General features: G+C 40.5%; 1 protein-coding gene across 10 annotated transcripts in view; it reads right to left on the bottom strand.

Annotated features, from left to right (window-relative positions):
- Positions 1-20,661, bottom strand: part of LOC143032405 (phosphatidylserine synthase 2-like) — a 120,767-nt gene that overhangs the window by 21,470 nt on the left and 78,636 nt on the right. For 8 of the 10 annotated variants that reach the window (XM_076197130.1, XM_076197131.1, XM_076197136.1 and 5 more), the window contains exons 10-11: positions 18,772-18,882; positions 6,673-6,759 (exon numbers count right to left, since the gene is read on the bottom strand). In XM_076197130.1, coding sequence (XP_076053245.1) covers positions 6,673-6,759; positions 18,772-18,882 — 198 coding nt within the window. Of the gene's footprint in view, positions 1-6,672; positions 6,760-18,379; positions 18,528-18,771; positions 18,883-20,661 lie in introns of those variants that run through there. The other 2 variants (XM_076197140.1, XM_076197138.1) reach the window with 2 other exon arrangements.

Raw genomic sequence — 20,661 nt, 5'->3', positions numbered from 1 at the left:
AACTCTTCCTACCATACTCCTGGTCACCATTATATAGTCCATTAACGCTCTATCTACCACCCTTCCCTCCACTACCCTCTCCCATGTGTACTTATGCTTGACTTTCTTCCTAAACATTGTATTTGTTATCATCAACTCTCTTTCGAGACACAGCTCCACCATCAATTCTCCACTACGATTTTTACCTGGAACTCCATACTTCCCAATCACTCTGTCTATTGGTTTGTTTCCTACCCTAGCATTAAGGTCTCCCAATACATTTACATTGACATTTCTCCCTAATCCCTCTATGCACTCACTTAAAATCTACCCAAAAAGCCTCCCTTTCCTCTATCCTCTTCTCACTACCAAGCCGATACGCACTTACAAAGACCCACATCCCCCTTCCCAGCTTCACCTTCATCCACATCAACCTTGAAGAAACCTCCTTCCACTCCACTACACGCTTACCTATCTCTTCATTTACTAGTACCCCTTCTCTCCCTCATCCCCTCTTTACTCCTGAGAACCTCCCAACTACACTCCCAAACTCACACTTGCCCCTCCCTTTCAATCGAGTTTCACTCAAAGCCAACACATTCATCTTTCTCCTCACAAACATACTACCTATCTCTTCCCTTTTACTCTCATCTGTACCACATCCACGCACATTAAAAGACCCAAACCTTATGGTACTGGTTGGAAAACTCCTAGACCCTCTTATGCCTTTTTTTTTTAGGAACGTCCCCTGTGGGGCTACAGGTAGCAGGATTCCTAGTCCTAACCCCTGTCCCGTTTTTTTTGTCGCCTTTTACGACTCAAGTGTGAAGACTTGGTGGCAGCATTCTTTTCCCCCCACCACAGGGTAGGCAAAAAAAGGAATATAATATTCAGAGAAATGGTACAGGATGGTAACAAGGGGTTGGGGGACAGCATAACGAAAGGACATTTGTAGTATAATAAAATTGTCATCATTTCTTTATGAACAGAATCTTCCTCTATCACAGACAAAATGATGTGTGGCTCTGGCCCATAGGGGCACCCCATATAGACCCTAAAGTATCAATTGCATGCTACTTTGCCATAATAACATGCAGCCAATACCCCAGATAGGGTTTACGTGATTTAAGTGCCCTCCAAAAATGAGGTCATGGAGAGAGATTCCAAAATGTTAAAGGATACAAGATCTTCATTAAATGAGATACTGAAGTATAGAAATAATGCAGTACTCATGGGAGATTTTAATTGCAAAAAAAAATATGTTGGGAAGAGATGACAGTGAAAGGGGGAGAGGATCAATGGGGAAATGTATTACTTGACTATAGAACATAGAATGACACAATAGGCAACAGAAAACACTAGATTTAGAAATGAACTGTCAAGACTAGATTTATTTATGTCAGAACCTGAAATAGTAGACAAAATTGGATACAAGACACCAATTGTGAAGAGTAAGCACGTACTACTCAAGTTGGAACTTGAGGAAATATATATAAAGAGAAATGAGAAACAAAAGGAAGACAGATGTATAGTAAAACACACTGAGAAACTTGGGAAATTTTTTCTTTAAGTGAGCTGGGAAAAATTCTACAAAGAACAAACATGAGTGAAAGGAAAATGGATAATTCTGATGAAAATCTATAAAGGAGTGGATAAACATGTCCCAAAGCAAAAACAGGAAAAGATGGTTTAATACTGTGCAGCGAAGCAAAAGACAGAAGAGATAAAACTTGGAAAAGATGGAGAAAATACAAAAAACCTAGAAAGTGGCAAATATATATTAATCAAAGGAATGAATATATAAAAATACACAGGGAAGAAAAAAAAAATGAAAAAGACATAATAGAAAAAAGTATGGATCAGCCAAAACTACTCTACATATATGTAAATGGTAAACTAAAAAATAAACAGGAAATAGTGAAACTACACCAAAGGAATATGGAATACACAGAAGATACAGAAATGGCTGAAGTCATGAGCAAACACTTCAAGTCTGTTTTCACGAGAGAAAAAATGGAACATTGGGATGAAGGGAGAGGGGCACTGGGAAAGAGGGGAAGGTCTGTTGAGGAGGGACAGGAGAAGACAGAAGATAGGGGTGAATAGAGAATGGTGTGGGTAGAGGATGGGGGCAAGGGAGTATATGTGAAAAACACAACCTGGAGGAATTTCTCCCAATCATTGCCGATTTAATGAAGAGGCCTTGCTGTGGATGTGCTGTGTCTTGCAACACTGCTTCTGACCCAGGGCAGTGGACAAGATGCAGGGATGACAGTAATCCAGGAGCCAAGATAAGAAAAGGGGAGGTGGGTGGATGGGACTGGAGTATGTGGGGATGGAATGGGTAGGAGTGGATTTTATGCCTTTTTTTTTTTAAACCTTCCTTGTAAGGGAGAGAAGCCTTTGATATTTGTTTGTATGAATGAAGGGGGGGGGCATCATCATAAAATGAAGTGATGGGGACTGGCTCTGGCTGTTGAACCCTAAAATTAAAGTGCTGTGTCTTGCTGCATTACCTCTGAACAAAGTGTGACAAGAGGACAAATGACCCTTCATTCATGAGGTGTTAAATTGGGAGGGGAAATGAGTGGGTTGTTGTTGTTCCCTAGACTATGTGGCCATGCAGTCCCATCAATGAGTGGGTTCTGGATGGGTGTGGCATGGGTATGGGGTGGGTGTATGCTTCGACTGTCACACCCCCTTATTAGGAGGGAAAATGCCTTTTGGTACAATTGTGACAGTCAAACTATACACCCACTGCAACACCTGTCCAAAACCACTTGTTGTCCAATTTTAAAATTTTGTGAATGAAAGGTCATCCCCAAAAGATTAAACACTTCCACACTTCTACCTTTACATCTTCCAATCCCAAATTCTCGCTCCCCTCGTGTTTATGTGAAAACAAACTTAATACCAACCCCTTACTACTGCCTCCACATTGAAAGTATCCACACAAAGCATGAACAGGAAACTATATTCCTCCTCTGAGAAGGTTCAATCTGTTATTTCACATCATGAGGGCCAATACAATAATACTAGGTATGATAGTTGGAGAATAAGAGACAGAATCCCTCGAGTATAGCCCCTTTTCTATATACTACAATTAGGTAAATACCTAATACACGTTTGGTTAGATTGTCAAAAAAGAGAAAAAAAATTGCACTGTTACAGCTTATTAATGGAAAATATAAAAGGGTAGGTTATATTATTATGATAGGAAAAAAGGCATAATATAGGGCAAATAACAAGGAAAGATATATAATGCTAAATGAGAAAACTACTTTAAAATTTAGGGCTGTCTGCTCCAAAATTTTGTTTTTAAAGCTTTTTCATAAACATGTACAACAAAATCAAACAAAAAGCTTTAAATTACTTTTTCATTTTAGATAAAAGCTAGAAAAATATTTAATTTAATTTCTTACAAATTATCTTCAGCTGAACTTTACTTTTTACTATAGCAAGAAGAATGCTGTGCCCTTGGAAGCCTGCGGGGAAAATATCACTGCTATGACTATTGACTTAAGAAATAGAAAATCTGAAAGCTAGTTTCATTTAAAAATCTGGCCATTACATACATACATATACCAAAGGCTTTTTCCCCCTTACAAGGGAGGTAGCCAAAAAGAAAAAGGCATAGAAACCACTCCCACCCATTCCATCCCCAATACACTTCACTCCCCTCCACCCTCTACCCTCCCTCTTATCTTGGCACCCCCTGGATGATTGGTCATCCCTGCATCTTGTCCACTGCCCTGGGTCAGAGGCAGTGTCGCAAGACACAGCACATCCACAGCAAGGCCGCTTCATTAAATCGGCAACCCCCCCCTCTGTCCCCTCATGCAGAAAAGAAGACTGGGAGAAATCCCTTCAGGCTGCGTCAAATTTTTCTCATACTACCTCACCACCCATCCCCCACCCATTCCACCTCATGCATCACATCATCATCCATATACAACCATTCTCCATTCACCTGTCTTCTGTCCACTCCTGTCCTTCCTCAACAGACATTCCCCTCTTCCCCAAAGCCCCTTTCACCCCATCCATATATCTCATCCTAGGTCACCCCCTCATGTTCATTCCTTCCATACCTCTGTTACTAGTCTTTCTTCACTCATCCTTTCCATGTGTCCATACCATCCCAATACTCTTTCATCCACCCATCTCCCAACTTCCTTACAACCCGTTCTCCTCCTTGCCTCCTCATTTCTCACTCTATCCAGCCTAGTAACCCCTATCATACTTCTCAGACACCATCTCAAACACATTCAAACTTCTCTCTTCCTCTCTTATGTTCCATGTTTCTGCCCCATACAATGCTGTTGGTACAATCACTCCTTCATACAATCTCTTCTTCGCATCCATTCCCAAGTGTCTATTCCTCATTACACTTTAATTCACCAAGGCATTTACTCACTCTCTCAATCTACATTCTACCTCTGCCTTCACTCCTCCCTTTCCTGCCACATTCACACCCAAGTATCTAAAACTATCCACTTCCTCCAGTCGCTCTCCCTTAATGCTCACTTCCAATCTGCTGCCACTTTCACCCCTTGTACATCTCATCCCCTTACTTCTACCCACATTTATCTTAAAATTTCTTCTTTCACACACTCTCCCAAACTCTGTCACCAACGTCCTCAATCCCTCCTCCGATCCTGCCACAAGTGCAGTGTCATCCTCAAACAACAGCTGGCTCACCTCCCACTTTTCTCCATTTTCTTTAAACATCTCCAATCCCTGACCCACTACCCTTGCATTTACCTCTCACACCACCCCATCCATGTACAAGTTGAACAGCCTGGGCAACATATCACATCCCTGACAAAGTCCCACCTTTACCTCAAACCACTCACTCTCTCCATTTCTAATCCTGACACATGCTCTACTACTATTGTAAAAACTCTTGACAGCTCCTAAAAGCTTTCCTCCTATCCCATATATCCGCAAAACCTCCCACAGTGCCTTCCTGTGTACCCTGTCATAAGCCTTTTCCAGATTCATAAAAGCCAAAAAAACATCCTTACCTTTTCATATAGCTTTCTCACATGTCTGTCTTACCACAAAAATCTGATCTACGCAAACTCTACCTGTCCTAAATCCACACTATTCCTCACCAATTACTCCCTCTGTTCCTCTCCTAATCCTCTCAATCAATATCCTCCCATAAGCCTTCCCAACTACACTTAACAAGCTAATCCCTCTGAAACTGCTACACTCGCACTTGTCCCCTTTTCCCTTGTAAAGTGGAAATATACAGGCATTCCTCCACTCCTCTGGCACTCTACCCTCTCCCCAGCAAACATTAAATAACCTCACCAGCCAGTCCACCATCACTGCATCTCATTTTTTCTGACATTCTGCATGGCATCCATCCTGACCAGGTGCCATCATAACAACTGCCTTCACTTCATCCTTCCTTATTTCCCCTCCATTTATTACAAACTTTGATAAAATGTGAAAACTTCCAGACCTATGACCTGTCAACATCCATAGCAGTGTTCAGGCTTGTGGCATAATACTCTGTATAATTTGTCCATACTCGATAAATATTATTAGAGCCATTCCATGACCTTAATCAAAGTAACTAGTTACTTGCCAACTTTGTTATCTAAATATCTCAAACCTGAAAATGACCACTAAATACCTATATAAAAACCAGGCAAATTTAGTGGTTGTATCTTTCCATATGGAAAAAAGGTAGTCAACCAATGCACATAAGTTTGTTCCATGTCAATATCTATATTTTCAACTATAGGAATGTTCTTTATAACTACACGATTTTGTCTACCTATCCCATTTAGCTTAACCAATTAAAGATTTTAAATCCTGAAAGCTATGTTACACAAGTGAAGCTTATTTTCCACTACCACATTTTGTTTTATCATAAACAAAATAAATTCAGATGCGCGCTAGAACAAGTATAAAATGTAATTGTTTTAAAACTACAAATGATAACTGTTAATGTTTCTTATTCTTATAAGCACTTTGATTATAAACTTTGTTATGACATCAGCCAATAATGAAACGTGTACAAGCATTTATCTACAAACTGCAGCTTGCAGTCCTACAAGAGTTTAAGGCTGGTAAAGCTCTAGGGAAAAGCAGCAATCTATCTACATTATAGTTCATTAGGACTAGCATATAGTTTCACTTTGTCATTTAGTATATAGTCCACCATAGAATACTGCACCTTTCAAAGTCAAATGTTGGGCCTATCTATTAGAACTACTCTCATTCATTGAGAAGCTTGCAGCTCTAAAATCACATTTTATTCATATTTCTTTGCCACATTTCTTCTTATTGTTATCACTATGAATCCTTCATTTCTTATTACTAATCACCTATAACAAAAATTTAACATTTAAGCACAAAGGAAAAATAAAATAAATAAACAAATAAAATATATTTCTACAACTAAGCTAACAAATATATTTTGTCTTCAACTTTCAACAGCAACTGAAAAAAATTAAATACTAACAAACAGAACAATAGAAAGGTCAATCACATCAGAGATGAGCCTTTTCCAAACATACAAGAAAATAAATATCCAAGGTAAATAGCAGTTTTGTAAATTATAAAGGCTAAGTCACTAAAATCATTAATAGCAACACAAGTTTCAGTAAAAATACACTATACATTCAGATCAATAACAATTAATTCTGAAAAAATCATGACAAAGAAAAATCTACTTACTTGATAGTGTGAGGATCAATGTAGAAGTTCCAAACAGTCCATAAAACAAGCAACAAGAACATGCCAAGCCACAGCGTTACAATGTGACTGTAACAAGGAGCAAAACCTTAATGCCAGGAAATTTAAACTTTATTTATTTATTCATTTTTTCAATCTACAGGGAAAGGAATCTCATCTTTTACTTAAATGAATTGATCTTGCTACAATTGTTAGCATCTAAAATATAACTAACTTCTAAAAAATCTCTTACTATGAGGATGTTAATATTTGTCTATGTTATCTAACAGTAAAACAGTGAAATAGCAAAACAGCAGGCTTAAGATATTGTGATGAAAAAACTAACTATGCAGTTATAAAGTCTACTACTTGTAGCTAATATTCAGACAAAAAGTAACAATAACAGAACCTCTGGTTTATATTTCATCTTAACCATAACATACATCAATGAATACATCCTACAAACTTACTCCCACTTGCGTGTAAAGCCACAATTATGACCTGTGCACATATCAGTATATGTATGTTGACCATAACATACATCAATGAATGGCAAACGAGAAATTCAAACATATGAATAAAAAAGGAAACGAGTGACGAGGAAAAAGAGAAAGACAAAGCTCTCAGAATTGAAGTCAATGATAGAAATGAGAAAAAGAACAGAAAAAAAAAAAAAAAAAAACGAGTATTTTTTGGAGAGTGCTGGACTTGAGACTGAAAAAATGGTACATCAAAAAATGGAAACTTACACCGAAAAAAGAAAAGCAAATATGAAAATAAAAGTGGCATACACAAATATTGATGGCATGATCTCTGAAATTAATGAACTAAATGATTATCTAGAAATAGAGAAACCTGAAAGGACCTCTATCAACAAGTACAGTATAAGCTCTTCTAACCGGCATGAGTGGGACCAAAGATGTGCCGGAAAGGGGAAATCCCGGTTACGAGAAGGAATATTAAAAAATTCATTTATTGCCTTTATTTATAGAGTACTTAGATAAAATTCATTCAGTGGCTTCACTTTTGTTGTTTACTTATTTACCAGTACATTCATATTTATTTATCTTTATTTATTTTCATGAAATCACGTGTCTCTTTGTTTAGAATGTTTGTCTCTCTGCATTAAAAATTAATTTTGAAGACAGTGAAGAGACATCATGTCATGAGTCCCCATGTAGAAGCACTGCTCCACAAACTTGATAAATGTTGCCAATCCTTTAGCGGCATCCTTCCACGTTACTCTTGGCTCTGGGTCATCTTCCTCTTCACTATCAGCCTCTGTTTCCTTACCATGCTTCTCCTCAATCACTGCCTGAATGATTTCGTCGTCAATTAGTGTGGGGGTGATAGCTTCATCATTGTCGACCTCAGCTTCATCAGTGATGCTAAGCTTAGCACTACCACGCATATCCTTCAACTCATCACTGCCTTCCTTTGCTGTCGGTATGTGTTTGTGTGTTGAGAGAGTTGCTAATAGACAGTTGCACGCTTAACATCAGGCGTCTTATTACAGTGGGCACTGGGCCTGATGGAGCGGCGGGATTTGTGGGAGATGGCGGGAAAGATGAGCGCTACCTCTGGCAGCGGCGGGAGTGGTGCGGGAATTTTAAATTTAATTTTTTCGAATTTTTACATTTTTATACAAATTTGTTATTTCCTCATGAATAATATGCCGGTTATAAGAAGGAGCCGGATACGAGAATAATGGATAAAAGAGCTTTTACTGTATAGTGGGACAAGGTCTATACAACCACTGGGCAAAAAATAGAACAGACAAGCAGGGAGGAGGTGTCATGATACTGACCAAAAAGGGTCTAAATGTGACAAAGATTAATGAAGGCAAAAGCAATGTAGAATTAATTATGATCAAAATTGTAAACAAAGAGATGAAAAGCACAAAATTTGTAGCAGTGTATATAGTACCACCAAAAACACAGGCTTGGTTGGATAGTGATCATTCTAAATTACTGGAAGACACAATGAATGTGCCTAATGAGTTACTGAAAGAGGGTGGTAACATAGTAATCATGGGCGATTTTAATGCAAAGGATATAATCTGGGAAGAAATGATAGTAAAAGGGGGAGAACTACTTTGGAGCAACATTCTACTGGATATGACCATTGAATACACCTTAACACAATGGGTTAAGGAAAATACTAGATATAGAAACAATTAGGAACCGTTGAAACTAGACTTAATATTAACTTCTGAACCAGATATCATGAACAAAATGGAGTATAAAACACCAATTGGAAAGAGTAACCACATACCAATAGAGTTTGAATTAAAATAACGAAACAATGTAGGTACGAATGATAAACAGAGAAGGAAGATTAATGTACAACAAAATGGATTTTGTAAAACTAAGAAAAAAATTCCAAAACACAAACTGGGATAAATTTTCCAGAGTTAACAAAGATGGAAGACAAATGGAACATATTCATTGAAAAGTACAAGGATGGAATTGATATGTACCAAAGAAACAGAGATTTATATAAAGTGTTGGTATAACAAAAGGTGCAGTGAAGCTAAAGACAGAAGAGTCAAAGGCTGGAAAAGATGGAAAAAAAAAAAAAAAAAAAAAAAAAAAAAAAAAAAAAACAAATGGCAAACATATATAAAACTTAGGAACGAATATGTGAATATATGCAGGAAAGAAAAAAGGAATTATGAAAAAGATATTATGGACAACCTAAACTCTTTTACAGATATATGAATGAAAAAATATAGGATAAACATGAAATTGTAAAATGCGTGAATGAGATACAGAATATATACATGACACAGAAATGGCAGAAGTTATGATCAGACATTTCAGGTTTGTTTTTACAATTGAGAGCTCACAATTTTGGGAAGATGGACAACAAGAAAGAGCCCCCAAATTAAAAGAAATAAAGGTAAAGAAATAAAAGGCCAAATAAAAAATCTAGATGTTAGGAAATCACATGGACCAGATGGAATTGCAAATTGGATACTGAAAGAGTGTATAGATGAACTAACTGACAAATTATACAAGATAATAGATTTCTCACTCAAAGAAGGAAAGTTACCACAAGATTGGAATGATGCAAACGTAGTACCAATATATAAAGGAGGAAACAAAGAAGATCCTACAAATTTCAGACTGGTATCCCTTACAAGCACAGTAGCAAAAATATGCGAAAAATTCAGAAACAAATGAACCAAACACCTGGAAGAAAATACAATAGTAAACCCTAAACAATTTGGCTTAGAAGTGGAAGATCGTGTACCATAAACTTAATATGCTTTTACTCTAGGGGTAGTGCGAGAGTTAAATGCAAGGAGAACAGGGGTGGAAAAGGAGCTGGGAGATAGGGTTGACGAAAGAATATTAGGATGGTTTGGACACATGGAAAGAATGAGTGAAGAAAGACTAGTAAAAGAGGTATGGAAGGCAGATGTGGAGGGAGTGAACATGAGGGGACGTCCTAGGATGAGGTGGATGGATGGGGTGAAGGGGGCTTTGGGGAAGAGGGGAATGTCTGTTGAGGAGAGACGGGAGAGGACAGAAGACAGGGGTGAATGGAGAAGGGTTGTATATGGATGATGTTGTGATTGCGTGAGGTGGAATGGGCGGGGGAGTGGGGGGTGGGGTAGTGTGTGTGAGCAAAAGTTGACGCAGCCTGAAGGGATTTCTCCCCGTCCTCTCCTTTTATGCAAACGGGGGACGGAGAGGGGGGTCGCTGATTTAATGAAGCGGTCTTGCTGTGGATGTGCTGTGTCTTGCAACACTGCTTCTGACCCAGGGCAGTGGACAGGGTGCAGGGATGACCCGTCATCCAGGAGGTGCTCAGATGAGAGGGAGGGTGGAGGGGTGTGGAGTGTATTCAGGGATGGAATGGGTGGAAATGATTTTATGCCTTTCCCTTTTTGGCTACCTCCCTTGTAAGGGGGAAGAAGCCTTGGTGTATGTATGTACTCTAGATTAATTGAGATAATACAAGAAAGAGATGGTTGGGCAGATTGCACCTTCTTGGATTAGCAGAAGGCATTTGACAAAGTACTACATAAAAAATTAACAAGAAATTAATAAATAATAGGAGGAATACAAGGTAAGCTACTGGAATGGATGAAGGATTTCTTAATTAGGAGAAAAATGAGAGTGGTACTCAGAGACAAAAATTATATGGATGAGGGAGTAAATTGTTACATGAACTTCTTTGCTGACAATGTCAAATTACTCAAGAGAGTAAGAACAGAAGAAGATTGCAGATCACTACAAGAAGACCTAGGCAAAATATGGGAATGAAGTCAGAGATGTGAGATGAACTTCAACATTAAGAAATGTAGCATGATGGAATTTGGAAAAAGCAAAGAGAGTATCGGGACAATATAAAATTGAAAACAAGGAAGTCAAAAAAGTCAATTCAGAAAGGTACCTGGGAGTGATCCTCTCAAGTGACTTGACATCTGATAAACATGTCAATGAATTATTTGGAGAGACTTAACTTAAGATCAATGAAAGTGGCCTTCGACTACATGAAGAAATGGTAAAGAAAATAGTGGTTACACTAATACGACCTAAAATAGAATATGCTGCAACACTATGGCCACCTAGCACAAAAAAGAATACAAGAAAATGAGAAAGAATCCAAAGAGCAGCAACAAAAATGGCACCTACACTATCATATTTGACATACGAACAAAAATTGGAGAAATTACATCTATCAACACTAGAACAGAAGAGAAAGAGGTGATTTGTTGACCATTTAAAGAGTTATGAAAGGGATGGAAATTCTCGATAGAGATGACTTATTAAAATGGGACAGAAGAGAAACAAGAGGACATGAAAAGAAGCTAAAGAAGGACAGTTACAGAAGAGACCTGAAAAAGAATAGCTTCCCACATAGAGTGACTGATGTCTGGAACAAACTAAACGGAGAAACAGTGAGTGCCAAAATTATACACGATTTTAAGAATAAACTGGATGCGGAGAAATACGAAAACGGGTCACTACGAGCATAGCTCTTGTCCCGTAAAATACAACTAGGTAAATACATCCTGCAAATTTACTTCCACTTGTGTGTAAAGTCACAATTATGAGCTGTGCACATATTAAACTGTATAGATGGAGAATAAAAAATACTGAATCTTAAGTTGCAAGAAAAATCCATCTATCTATACACCTAGAGCCTCTTTCCCCTTGTAAAGGAGGCAGCCAGCCACGGGAAGCAGTCAACCAATGGAGGCAGTCAACCAAGGGAGGCAGTCAACCAAGGCATGCACCCACTCCCACCTATTCCACTCCAATTCACCACCCATTGTTTCCCTCCGATCTTAGCTTTGAGGGTGAAGGGTCATTTCTGTCTCCTGTCCAATGCCTAAGTCAGAAGCAATGCAGCAAGACTAAGTACATCCACAGCAGGGTTGCTTCATTTACAGAGCGACCCTCCCTCCTTGTCCCCTCATGCAGAAAATAAAGACTACGAGAAATCCCTTCAGGCTGTCAAAATATCATCCATAAACAACCATTGTCCACTTACACCTATCCCCTGCCTTCTTCTTTCCTTGCTCAACAGACATTCCCCTCTTGGTCAAAGCCCCTTTTACCCCATCAATCCACCTCATCCTTGGTTGTCCCCTAAAATTTATTCCGTATACCTTTACTTTCCACCCTGTCTGGGGTATTGGCTGCTTGTTATTGTGGCAAAGTAGCATGCAGTTGATACTTTAGGTTCTATATGGGATGCCCCTATGGACCAGAGCCACACATCATTTTGTCTATGATAGAGGAAAACTCTTCATTGAGAAATGATGACACTTTTATACTACAACTGTCCCTCCGTTATGCTGTCCCCAACCCCTTGCTGCTGTCCTGTACCATTTCTCTGAGTATTCAATTTTTGTGGTGGGGGAAAAGAATACTGCCACCAAGTATTTCCACTTGGATTGTAAGAGGTGAGAAGAAAGGGACGGGGAGGGGGACTAGGCATCCTTCTCCTTGTAGCCCCACAGGGGACATTCTTAAATGAAAAAGTAAAGGCATAAGAGGGTCTGGGAGTTTTCCGACCAGCACCCTAAGGTTTGGGTCTTTTAATGTGCGTGGATATGGTACAGACGAGAGTAAAATGGAAGAGATAGGTAGTATGTTTGTGAGAAGAAAGATGGATGTGTTGGCTTTGAGTGAAACTAAGTTGAAAGGGAAGGGCGAGTGTAAATTTGGGAGTGTAAGTGGGAGGTTATCAGGAATGAAGAGAGGGCGAGGGAGGGAAGGGGTGGCTATTCTAGTAAGTGAAGAGATAGGTAAACGTGTAGTGGAGTGGAAGGAGGTTTCCTCAAGGATAATGTGGATGAATGTGAAACTGGGAAAGGAGATGTGGGTCTTTGTAAGTGCATATGGGCCTGGCAGTGAGAAGAATGTAGAAGAAAGGGAGGCCTTTTGGATAAATTTAAACGAGTGCATAGAGGATTTAGGGAGAAATGTCAATGTAATAGTACTGGGAGACCTTAATGCTAGGGTAGGAAATGGTCCAATTGATGGAGTGGTTGGGAAATGTGGAGTTCCAGGAAAGAATCGTAGTGGAGAGTTGATGGTGGAAATGTGTCTAGAAAGAGATGATGATAGCAAATACAGTGTTTCGGAAGAAAGTCAAGCATAAGTACACATGGGAGAGGGTGGTGGATGGAAGGGTGGTAGATAGAGCGTTGATGGATTATGTAGTGGTAAATAGGATTATGATAGGAAGAGTTAAGGATGTACATGTGCTAAGGGGAGTGGGTGGGGGAATATCAGGTCATTTTTTGGTGGAAGGTTAGTTGAGAGTGGAGGATAGAAGGAGAAAGAGGAAAGGGACAAAAGGTAGGGAGGTGTTTAGAGTGAACTCTTTAAATGAAAATGAAAAGGAGAAGGAGTACAAGAAGCTGAAGGTGGAGTGGGAGGGTGAGAAGGATAGAGTAGAGCTAGGTGTGGAGGAGGAATGGGGATGGTTCAAGGAGGGAGTCACAAAGTGTGCAATGATGGTGTGTGCAACAAGAAGGACAGGAGGAAATAGAAGGAAGGGTAGTGAATGGTGGGATGAGGAAACAAAGAAGGTTGTAGATGAGAAGAAGCGAGCTTTCACAGATTGGTTACAAAATAGGACGAGGGAGTCATATGAGAGGTACAAAGAAAAGAAAAGAGAAGTAAAGCAAAAGGTAAAGGAGGCAAAGAGGAGAGCAGATGAGAGCAGATGTGAAGTGGGGTAAGTATGACAAAATTTGAAAGTAATAAAAAGATGTTTTGGAAAGAAATTAAGAGAGGAAGAGGAAGCGAATCAAGTAGAGAAGAAAAGGTAAAAGGTGCAGATGGAGAGATGATAATGGAAGAGAAGGCAGTAAGGGGAAGATGGGCAGAATATTTTAGGGAGTTGCTAAATGTGAAGGAGGATAGGGAGGCAAAGGTAGTTGCAGTGGGAAATGCTAAGAAAATGACCGTGATGAGTGAGGAAAATGGAGGAGAAATAAGGAAGGATGAAGTGAAGGCAGTTGTTAAGATGATGAGAGCAGGTAAGGCACCTGTTCTGGATGGATGCCATGCAGAATGTCAGAAAAAAGGAGGTACAGTGATGGTGGACTGGCTGGTGAGGTTATTCAATGTTTGCTGGAATGAGGGTAGAGTGCCAAAGGACTGGAGGAGTGCCTGAATAGTTCCACTTTACAAGGGAAAAGGGGACAAGTGTGAATGTAGTAGTTTCAGAGGGATTAGCTTGTTAAGTGTAGTTGGGAAGGCTTATGGGAAGATCTTGATTGAGAGGATTAGGAGAGGAACAGAGGGAGTAATTGGTGAGGAACAGTGTGGATTTAGGATAGGTAGAGGTTGTGTAGATCAGATCTTGTGAGAAAGCTATAGGAAAGGGGAAGGATGTTTTTTGGCCTTTTATGGATCTGGAAAAGGCTTACGATAGGGTAGACAGAAAGGCACTGTGGGAGGTTATGCAGATATATGGGATAGGAGGAAAGCTTCTAGGAGCTGTCAAGAGTTTTTATTAGAGTAGTAGAGCTTGTGTCAGGATTAGAAATGGAGAGAGTGAGTGGTTCAAGGTAAAGGTGGGACTTCGTCAAGGATGTGTTATGTCGCCCTGGCTGTTCAACTTATACATGGATGGGGTAGTGCGAGAGGTAAATGCAAGGGTAGTGGGTCAGGGATTGGAGATGGTTAAAGAAAATGGAGAGAAGTGGGAGGTGAGCCAGCTGTTGTTTGCTGATGACACTGTGCTTGTGGCAGGATCAGAGGAGGGATTGAGGAAGTTGGTGACAGAGTTTGGGAGAGTATGTGATAGAAGAAAGCTAAAGATAAATGTGGGTAAAAGTAAGGTGATGAGATGTACAAGGGGTGAAAGTGGCAGCAGACTGGAAGTGAGCATTAACCCCTTCCATACGGTGCCGCACACGTAGGCGTCATGAGGAGCAAGTGGATTCGCGACGCTGCCATATCGGCGTCTTGATTATATTTATTGTAGTCGCCCCTGTGTTTTTACATTCTCCCAAATGCGCCCTTAATCCCATTCTCTGTGGTTTTCAAAATTCGCGGGTGAAAGAGAGAACGATCGATATAAGCGGCGACTATATTTTATGATGCGAATATTATTTCGTTACGTCGTACGGCTGGCATTGGCTGCTGCCCGCGAGATTTAAGTCCCGTATTGAAGTGGTTAAGGGAGAGCGACTGGAGGAAGTGGATAGTTTTAGATACTTGGGTGCAAATGTGGCAGGAAAAGGTGGAGTGAAGGTGGAGGTAGAATGTAGATTGAGAGAAGTGAGTAAATGCCTAGGTGGATTGAAGAGTGTAATGAGGAATAGACATTTGGGAATGGATGCTAAGAGGAGACTGTATGAAGGAGTGATTGTGCCAACAGCACTGTATGGGGCAGAAACATGAAACATAAGAGAGGAAGAGAGGAGTTTGAATGTGTTTGAGATGAGGTGTCTGAGAAGTATGATGGGGGTTACTAGGCTAGACAGAGTGAGAAATGAGGAGGTGAGGAGGAGAACAGGGGTGGAAAGGGAGTTGGGAGATAGGGTTGATGAAAGAGTATTAGGATGGTTTGGACACATGGAAAGAATGAGTGAAGAAAGACTAGTAAAAGAGGTATGGAAGGCAGATGTGGAGGGAGTGAATATGAGGGGACGTCCTAGGATGAGATGGATGGATGGGGTGAAGGGGGCTTTGGGGAAGAGGGGAATGTCTGTTGAGGAAGGACGGGAGAGGACAGAAGACAGGTGTGAATGGAGAATGGTTGTATATGGAGGATGTTGTGATGCATGAGGTGGAATGGGGGGTGAGGTAGTATGTGTGAGCAAAATTTGACGCAGCCCGAAGGGATTTCTCCCCGTCTTCTCCTTTTATGCATGGGGGGACGAAGAGGGGGGGGTCGCCGATTTAATGAAGCGGCCTTGCTGTGGATGTGCTGTGTCTTGCAACACTGCTTCTGACCCAGGGCAATGGACAAGGTGCAGGGATGACCCGTCATCCAGGGAGGGTGGAGGGGTGTGGAGTGTATTCAGGGATGGAATGGGTGGGAATGATTTTATGCCTTTTCCTTTTTGGCTACCTCCCTTGTAAGGGGGAAAAAGCCTTGGTATATGTATGTATGTATGTAGCTTTACTTTCCACAATCCATTTACTAATCTTTCTTCATTTGTTATTTCCAAGTGCCCAAACCATCTCAATCTTTCATCGGCCCTATCTGCGCCCTCTTTTTCCACTCCTCTCTCCCTCACCTCCTCATTTCTTGCTATCCATCCTTGTAATCCCCACCACACTTATGAAACTTCATCTCAAGTGCATTTAAACTTCTCCTTTGACTCAAATTCCAAGTCTGCCCCATACAGTGTTGTAGGTACAACCAAACCTTCATATAATTTTCTCTTTGAATCCATTCCCAGATGCCTATTTCTCATGGCGGTTTTCAATTCTCCTAGATATTTACTTGATTTTCTCTACATTAGGGATCAGCAACCTCTGGAAGAGATTGTGTCATTTTCTTTGATTTGTAAAACCCTGCATGCCGACAGTGCTTTGATGTATGCAAATTAATGTAAATTAATATGCACTGTTTTACTGCAGTGGGGGAACCAATAAATGTTATTTCCTTGATTTGTAACAAGTTTTCAAAACCACCTGGTGGACTGGGGTCAATTCTGTCACATGTCATGTTTGGCATACATGCCAGAGGTTGTTGACTCCTACTTTACAGTTTATCTCCACCCCAACTCCTTTATTTCCTACCACATGTGACACTGCTTCTGACCCAGGGCGGTGGGCAGGGTGCAGGGATGACCCGTCATCCAGGAGGTGCTCAGATGAGAGGGAGGGTGGGAGGGGTGTGGAGTGTATTTAGGGATGAAATGGGTGGGAGTGTTTTTATGCCTTTCCCTTTTTGGCTACCTCCCTTGGAAGGGGGAAAAAGCCTTGGTATATGTATGTATGTATGTACATGTGACCCCAAATACTTAAAGCTATCTGCTTCCTCCACCTTCTCTCCTCTAAGACTTCCTTCCAACTTGTTTTCACTCTCACCCCTTGTACATGTTACCGTGTATATATATATATATATATATATATATATATATATATATATATATATATATATATATATATATATATATACCAAAGGCTTTTTCCCCCTTACAAGGGAGGTAGCCAAAAATCAAAGTTATAAAATCCACTCCCACACATACTCTACTCCCATCCACCCCTCTCCCTCCTTATCTTGGCTCCTCCTGGATGATAGGTCATCCCTGTATCTCGCCCACTGCCTTGGGTCTGTTATTTTACATTCACCCACATTTATTTTCAACTTTCTCCATCACTAACTGATTTAGTAGCTCCTCTGACCCCACCACAACCACCGTGTCATCTGCAAACAACAACTGGCTCACCTTCCATCATCTCTAACCAAGATAATCCCCAGTCTAAATGACAAGCTATATGAGGAAATACTGAAGAAACTGGGACTTCCTAGTCTGAGGGAGTAAAGATAGGCAAAATGATATTTAAAGTCAAAACAGGTTTAGGAAAAATGGATAGAAAAGAATTACTGGTACAAAAAGATAAACAAGACAGAATAAAGGAGTGAAAAAACAAACCTGTAGAAGTGTAGACTTGTGGAATAAGATGAAAATATAATCCATGCTAACATTAGAAAAAAATTAAAGGTAAGGTTTGACATCTGGAGGAAAAGATGGGATCCATTTGCTCCAATCGCATACAGTGCTAGGTAAATACACATATGCATACATACATACGTACATGTACATATACACATACATATGCATACATGTACACTCATTGAGTAGCCAGTGATAGTAAATTTAAAAATACACAATTTGCATAAACACATTGCTCATATATCAGTAAATACTGGTAAATAAAAACATGTGCTAAACAAAGTTTAATATCAAGAGTGCTGATGCTACCAACAAAAATTAAATACAACTGAGTAAACAAGTTCGTTAATGCTCTTTATTTCCACAGTATTGGTATCTTGTAACAAAGAAAACAGTATTTTTGTTGGGGAGGAGAGAAAAAAAATAAAAAATAAATAAATAAATAAATAAAAATAAAATAAATAAAATATATATCAATCAATTGCTCTTCTGCAGAAGACCCATGATTCCTAGGAAACTGTCCATGACAAGCAACTTGGCAAAGAGATTTTCTGTTGTCTGAAAAGCGCAAGTATGGGACAGCACAACTGTACCTGTAATTTTCATGTGTTCCTGTATGGGAAATATTTTGGTTTTCAAGAACAGATGCTCTGTAAATGTTGTTTTGGAACATCCATTTATTATGCTTATGGATTCATTGTGTTCTTTGTAGGTTGTCTTTTTTTCTTAATTGCTTGATACCATGCTGTGGATGGAAAGTTAATACGTACCATTTGTTTATATAGAGATTAGCATTTATACCATCCAAATGCTATGCCTCTGACTACATTTCTAACTATTCAAATTCAAATAATTTACAATGCATTTGTAACTATTTGATTCTTCCAATAATTTACAACTTTACCAATCTTAATATAGATATATGTGAGCATTGTCAAGGAACTTGTTTGCCCAAGTGTATCAATGACGGAACTAAAGAGTTAGCAAACCTTGGAAAGGGAATGGTCACTGTCTCCCAGCCAAACTTGAGCACCACCAACAGCTCCGTAGCCACAATGGCCAAGAAGAGCCAAGACTGTCTTCCAAACTTGACACAATCTCTGAGAAATTTCAGGCCCATAATTTACAAGTGGTTTAAATTTTAACCACATAAATATTAACAAGTTTTCCAAACTACCAATGAATAATGGGTAAAAATTACAGGTTTAATGCAATTTGATAAAAATACATGCTAGTAAGAAAAAAATATTGTAGAAAAACAACAATCATTCAAACATATCTAATCTACAACCATCGCTTCAAAAACTGAATACCAACAAATCTATATACATATATAAATGCTTATTGTGTGCAGGGTTGAGATTCACTCAGGTGCCCCATACTCACTACTCCCTTACAATCAAGATATCTTCATGCTTTCATAATTTGTTTTGAATCTATTTGTACTCATGAGCATAAATCACTTCCACTGGACATGCAATCCACCTGCCAAACACCCTGTTTGAGAAACTGTGCCTAATTTTTTTTTTCCGTTTCCCTAGGTTCAGTTTTGTGTCCTCTAGATGCTGTTATCACTTGCTAAATGTAGCTATCCTTATGATTTCCTTCCTATATATACATATTCTCAAAATTACTATATCTCCCCTCTCCCACCTTTCTTTCAGGTGCGACCACAAAAGTTGACAGCCTGCTTTTAGAGGATAAGCCGCAGTTCTAAAATGAAGTGGCCAATCTTATTCTTTGACCTTGAATTCCTCCATTTTCTTTATATGGATTCCAAACAACTACTGCATATTCACAGCCAAGTCTAGGACATTTGTTTATGGACAATTTTTCTACATAGTTACATGGCAGCTTTAATACAAGTTTCATACTTCTCATCCTACCAGGTGAGAGAGAGGGATAAGAAGGTGGGGGGATGGGGGAGAGAGGTGGGAGAAGAGGGAATGAGAGAAGGGAAAGGGGAGAGGGGGAAAGGAGAGAGAAAGAGGGTGGAAGGAGAGAGAAAGAGGGTGGAAGGAGAGAGAAAGAGGGTGGAAGGAGAGAGAAAGAGGGTGGAAGGAGAGGGGGAGGAGAGGGGGGAGGAGAGGGGGAAGGGAAGAGAGGGGGAAGGGAAGAGAGGGGGAAGGGAAGAGAAAGACAGTAAGAGAGGAGAAGAAGAGGATGAAAAAGGAAAGAAATGAGAGAGATAGAGAGAGAGAGAAAGACGGGAGAGAAAAGGGAGAGAGAGGGGAGAGAGAGGAGAGAGAAAGAAGGGGAGAGAAAAGGGAGAGAAAGGAGAGAGAAAGAACAGGAGGGGGAGGGGGGGAGAGAGAGAAGGGGGAGAGAGAAAAAGGGGAGAGAGAGAGAAGGGGGAAAGGGAAGGGGAGGGGGAAAGAGAAGGGGAGTTGGGGAAAGAGAAGGGGGAGGGGGAGAGAGAAGGGGGAGGGGGAGATAGAGAAGAGGGAGGGGGAGATAGAGAAGGGGGAGGGGGAGAGAGAGAAGGGGGAGGGGGAGAGAGAGAAGGGGGAGGGGGAGAGAGAGAAGAGGGAGGGGGAGAGAGAGAAGGGGGAGGGGGAGAGAGAGAAGGGGAGAGGGGGAGAGAGAGAAGGGGAGAGAGAGAAGGGGAGAGGAGGGGAGAGGGGGAGAGAGAGAAGGGGGAGGGAGAGAGAGAAGGGGGAGGGGGAGAGAGAAGGGGGAGGGGGAGAGAGAAGGGGGAGGGGGAGAGAGAAAGGGGAGGGGGAGAGAGAAGGGGAGGGGGAGAGAGAGAAGGGGAGGGGAGAGAGAGAGAAGGGGAGGGGGAGAGAGAGAAGGGGAGGGGGAGAGAGAGAAGGGGAGGGGGAGAGAGAGAAGGGGAGGGGGAGAGAGAGAAGGGGGAGGGGGAGAGAGAGAAGGGGGAG

Source organism: Oratosquilla oratoria, chromosome 13 (assembly GCF_046742065.1).
Source record: "Oratosquilla oratoria isolate Oo_2021 chromosome 13, ASM4674206v1, whole genome shotgun sequence".
In the NCBI taxonomy this organism is placed as follows: domain Eukaryota; kingdom Metazoa; phylum Arthropoda; class Malacostraca; order Stomatopoda; family Squillidae; genus Oratosquilla; species Oratosquilla oratoria.
Note: the sequence above shows the minus strand (reverse complement) of the source record. Positions and strands in the feature narration are given on the sequence as shown.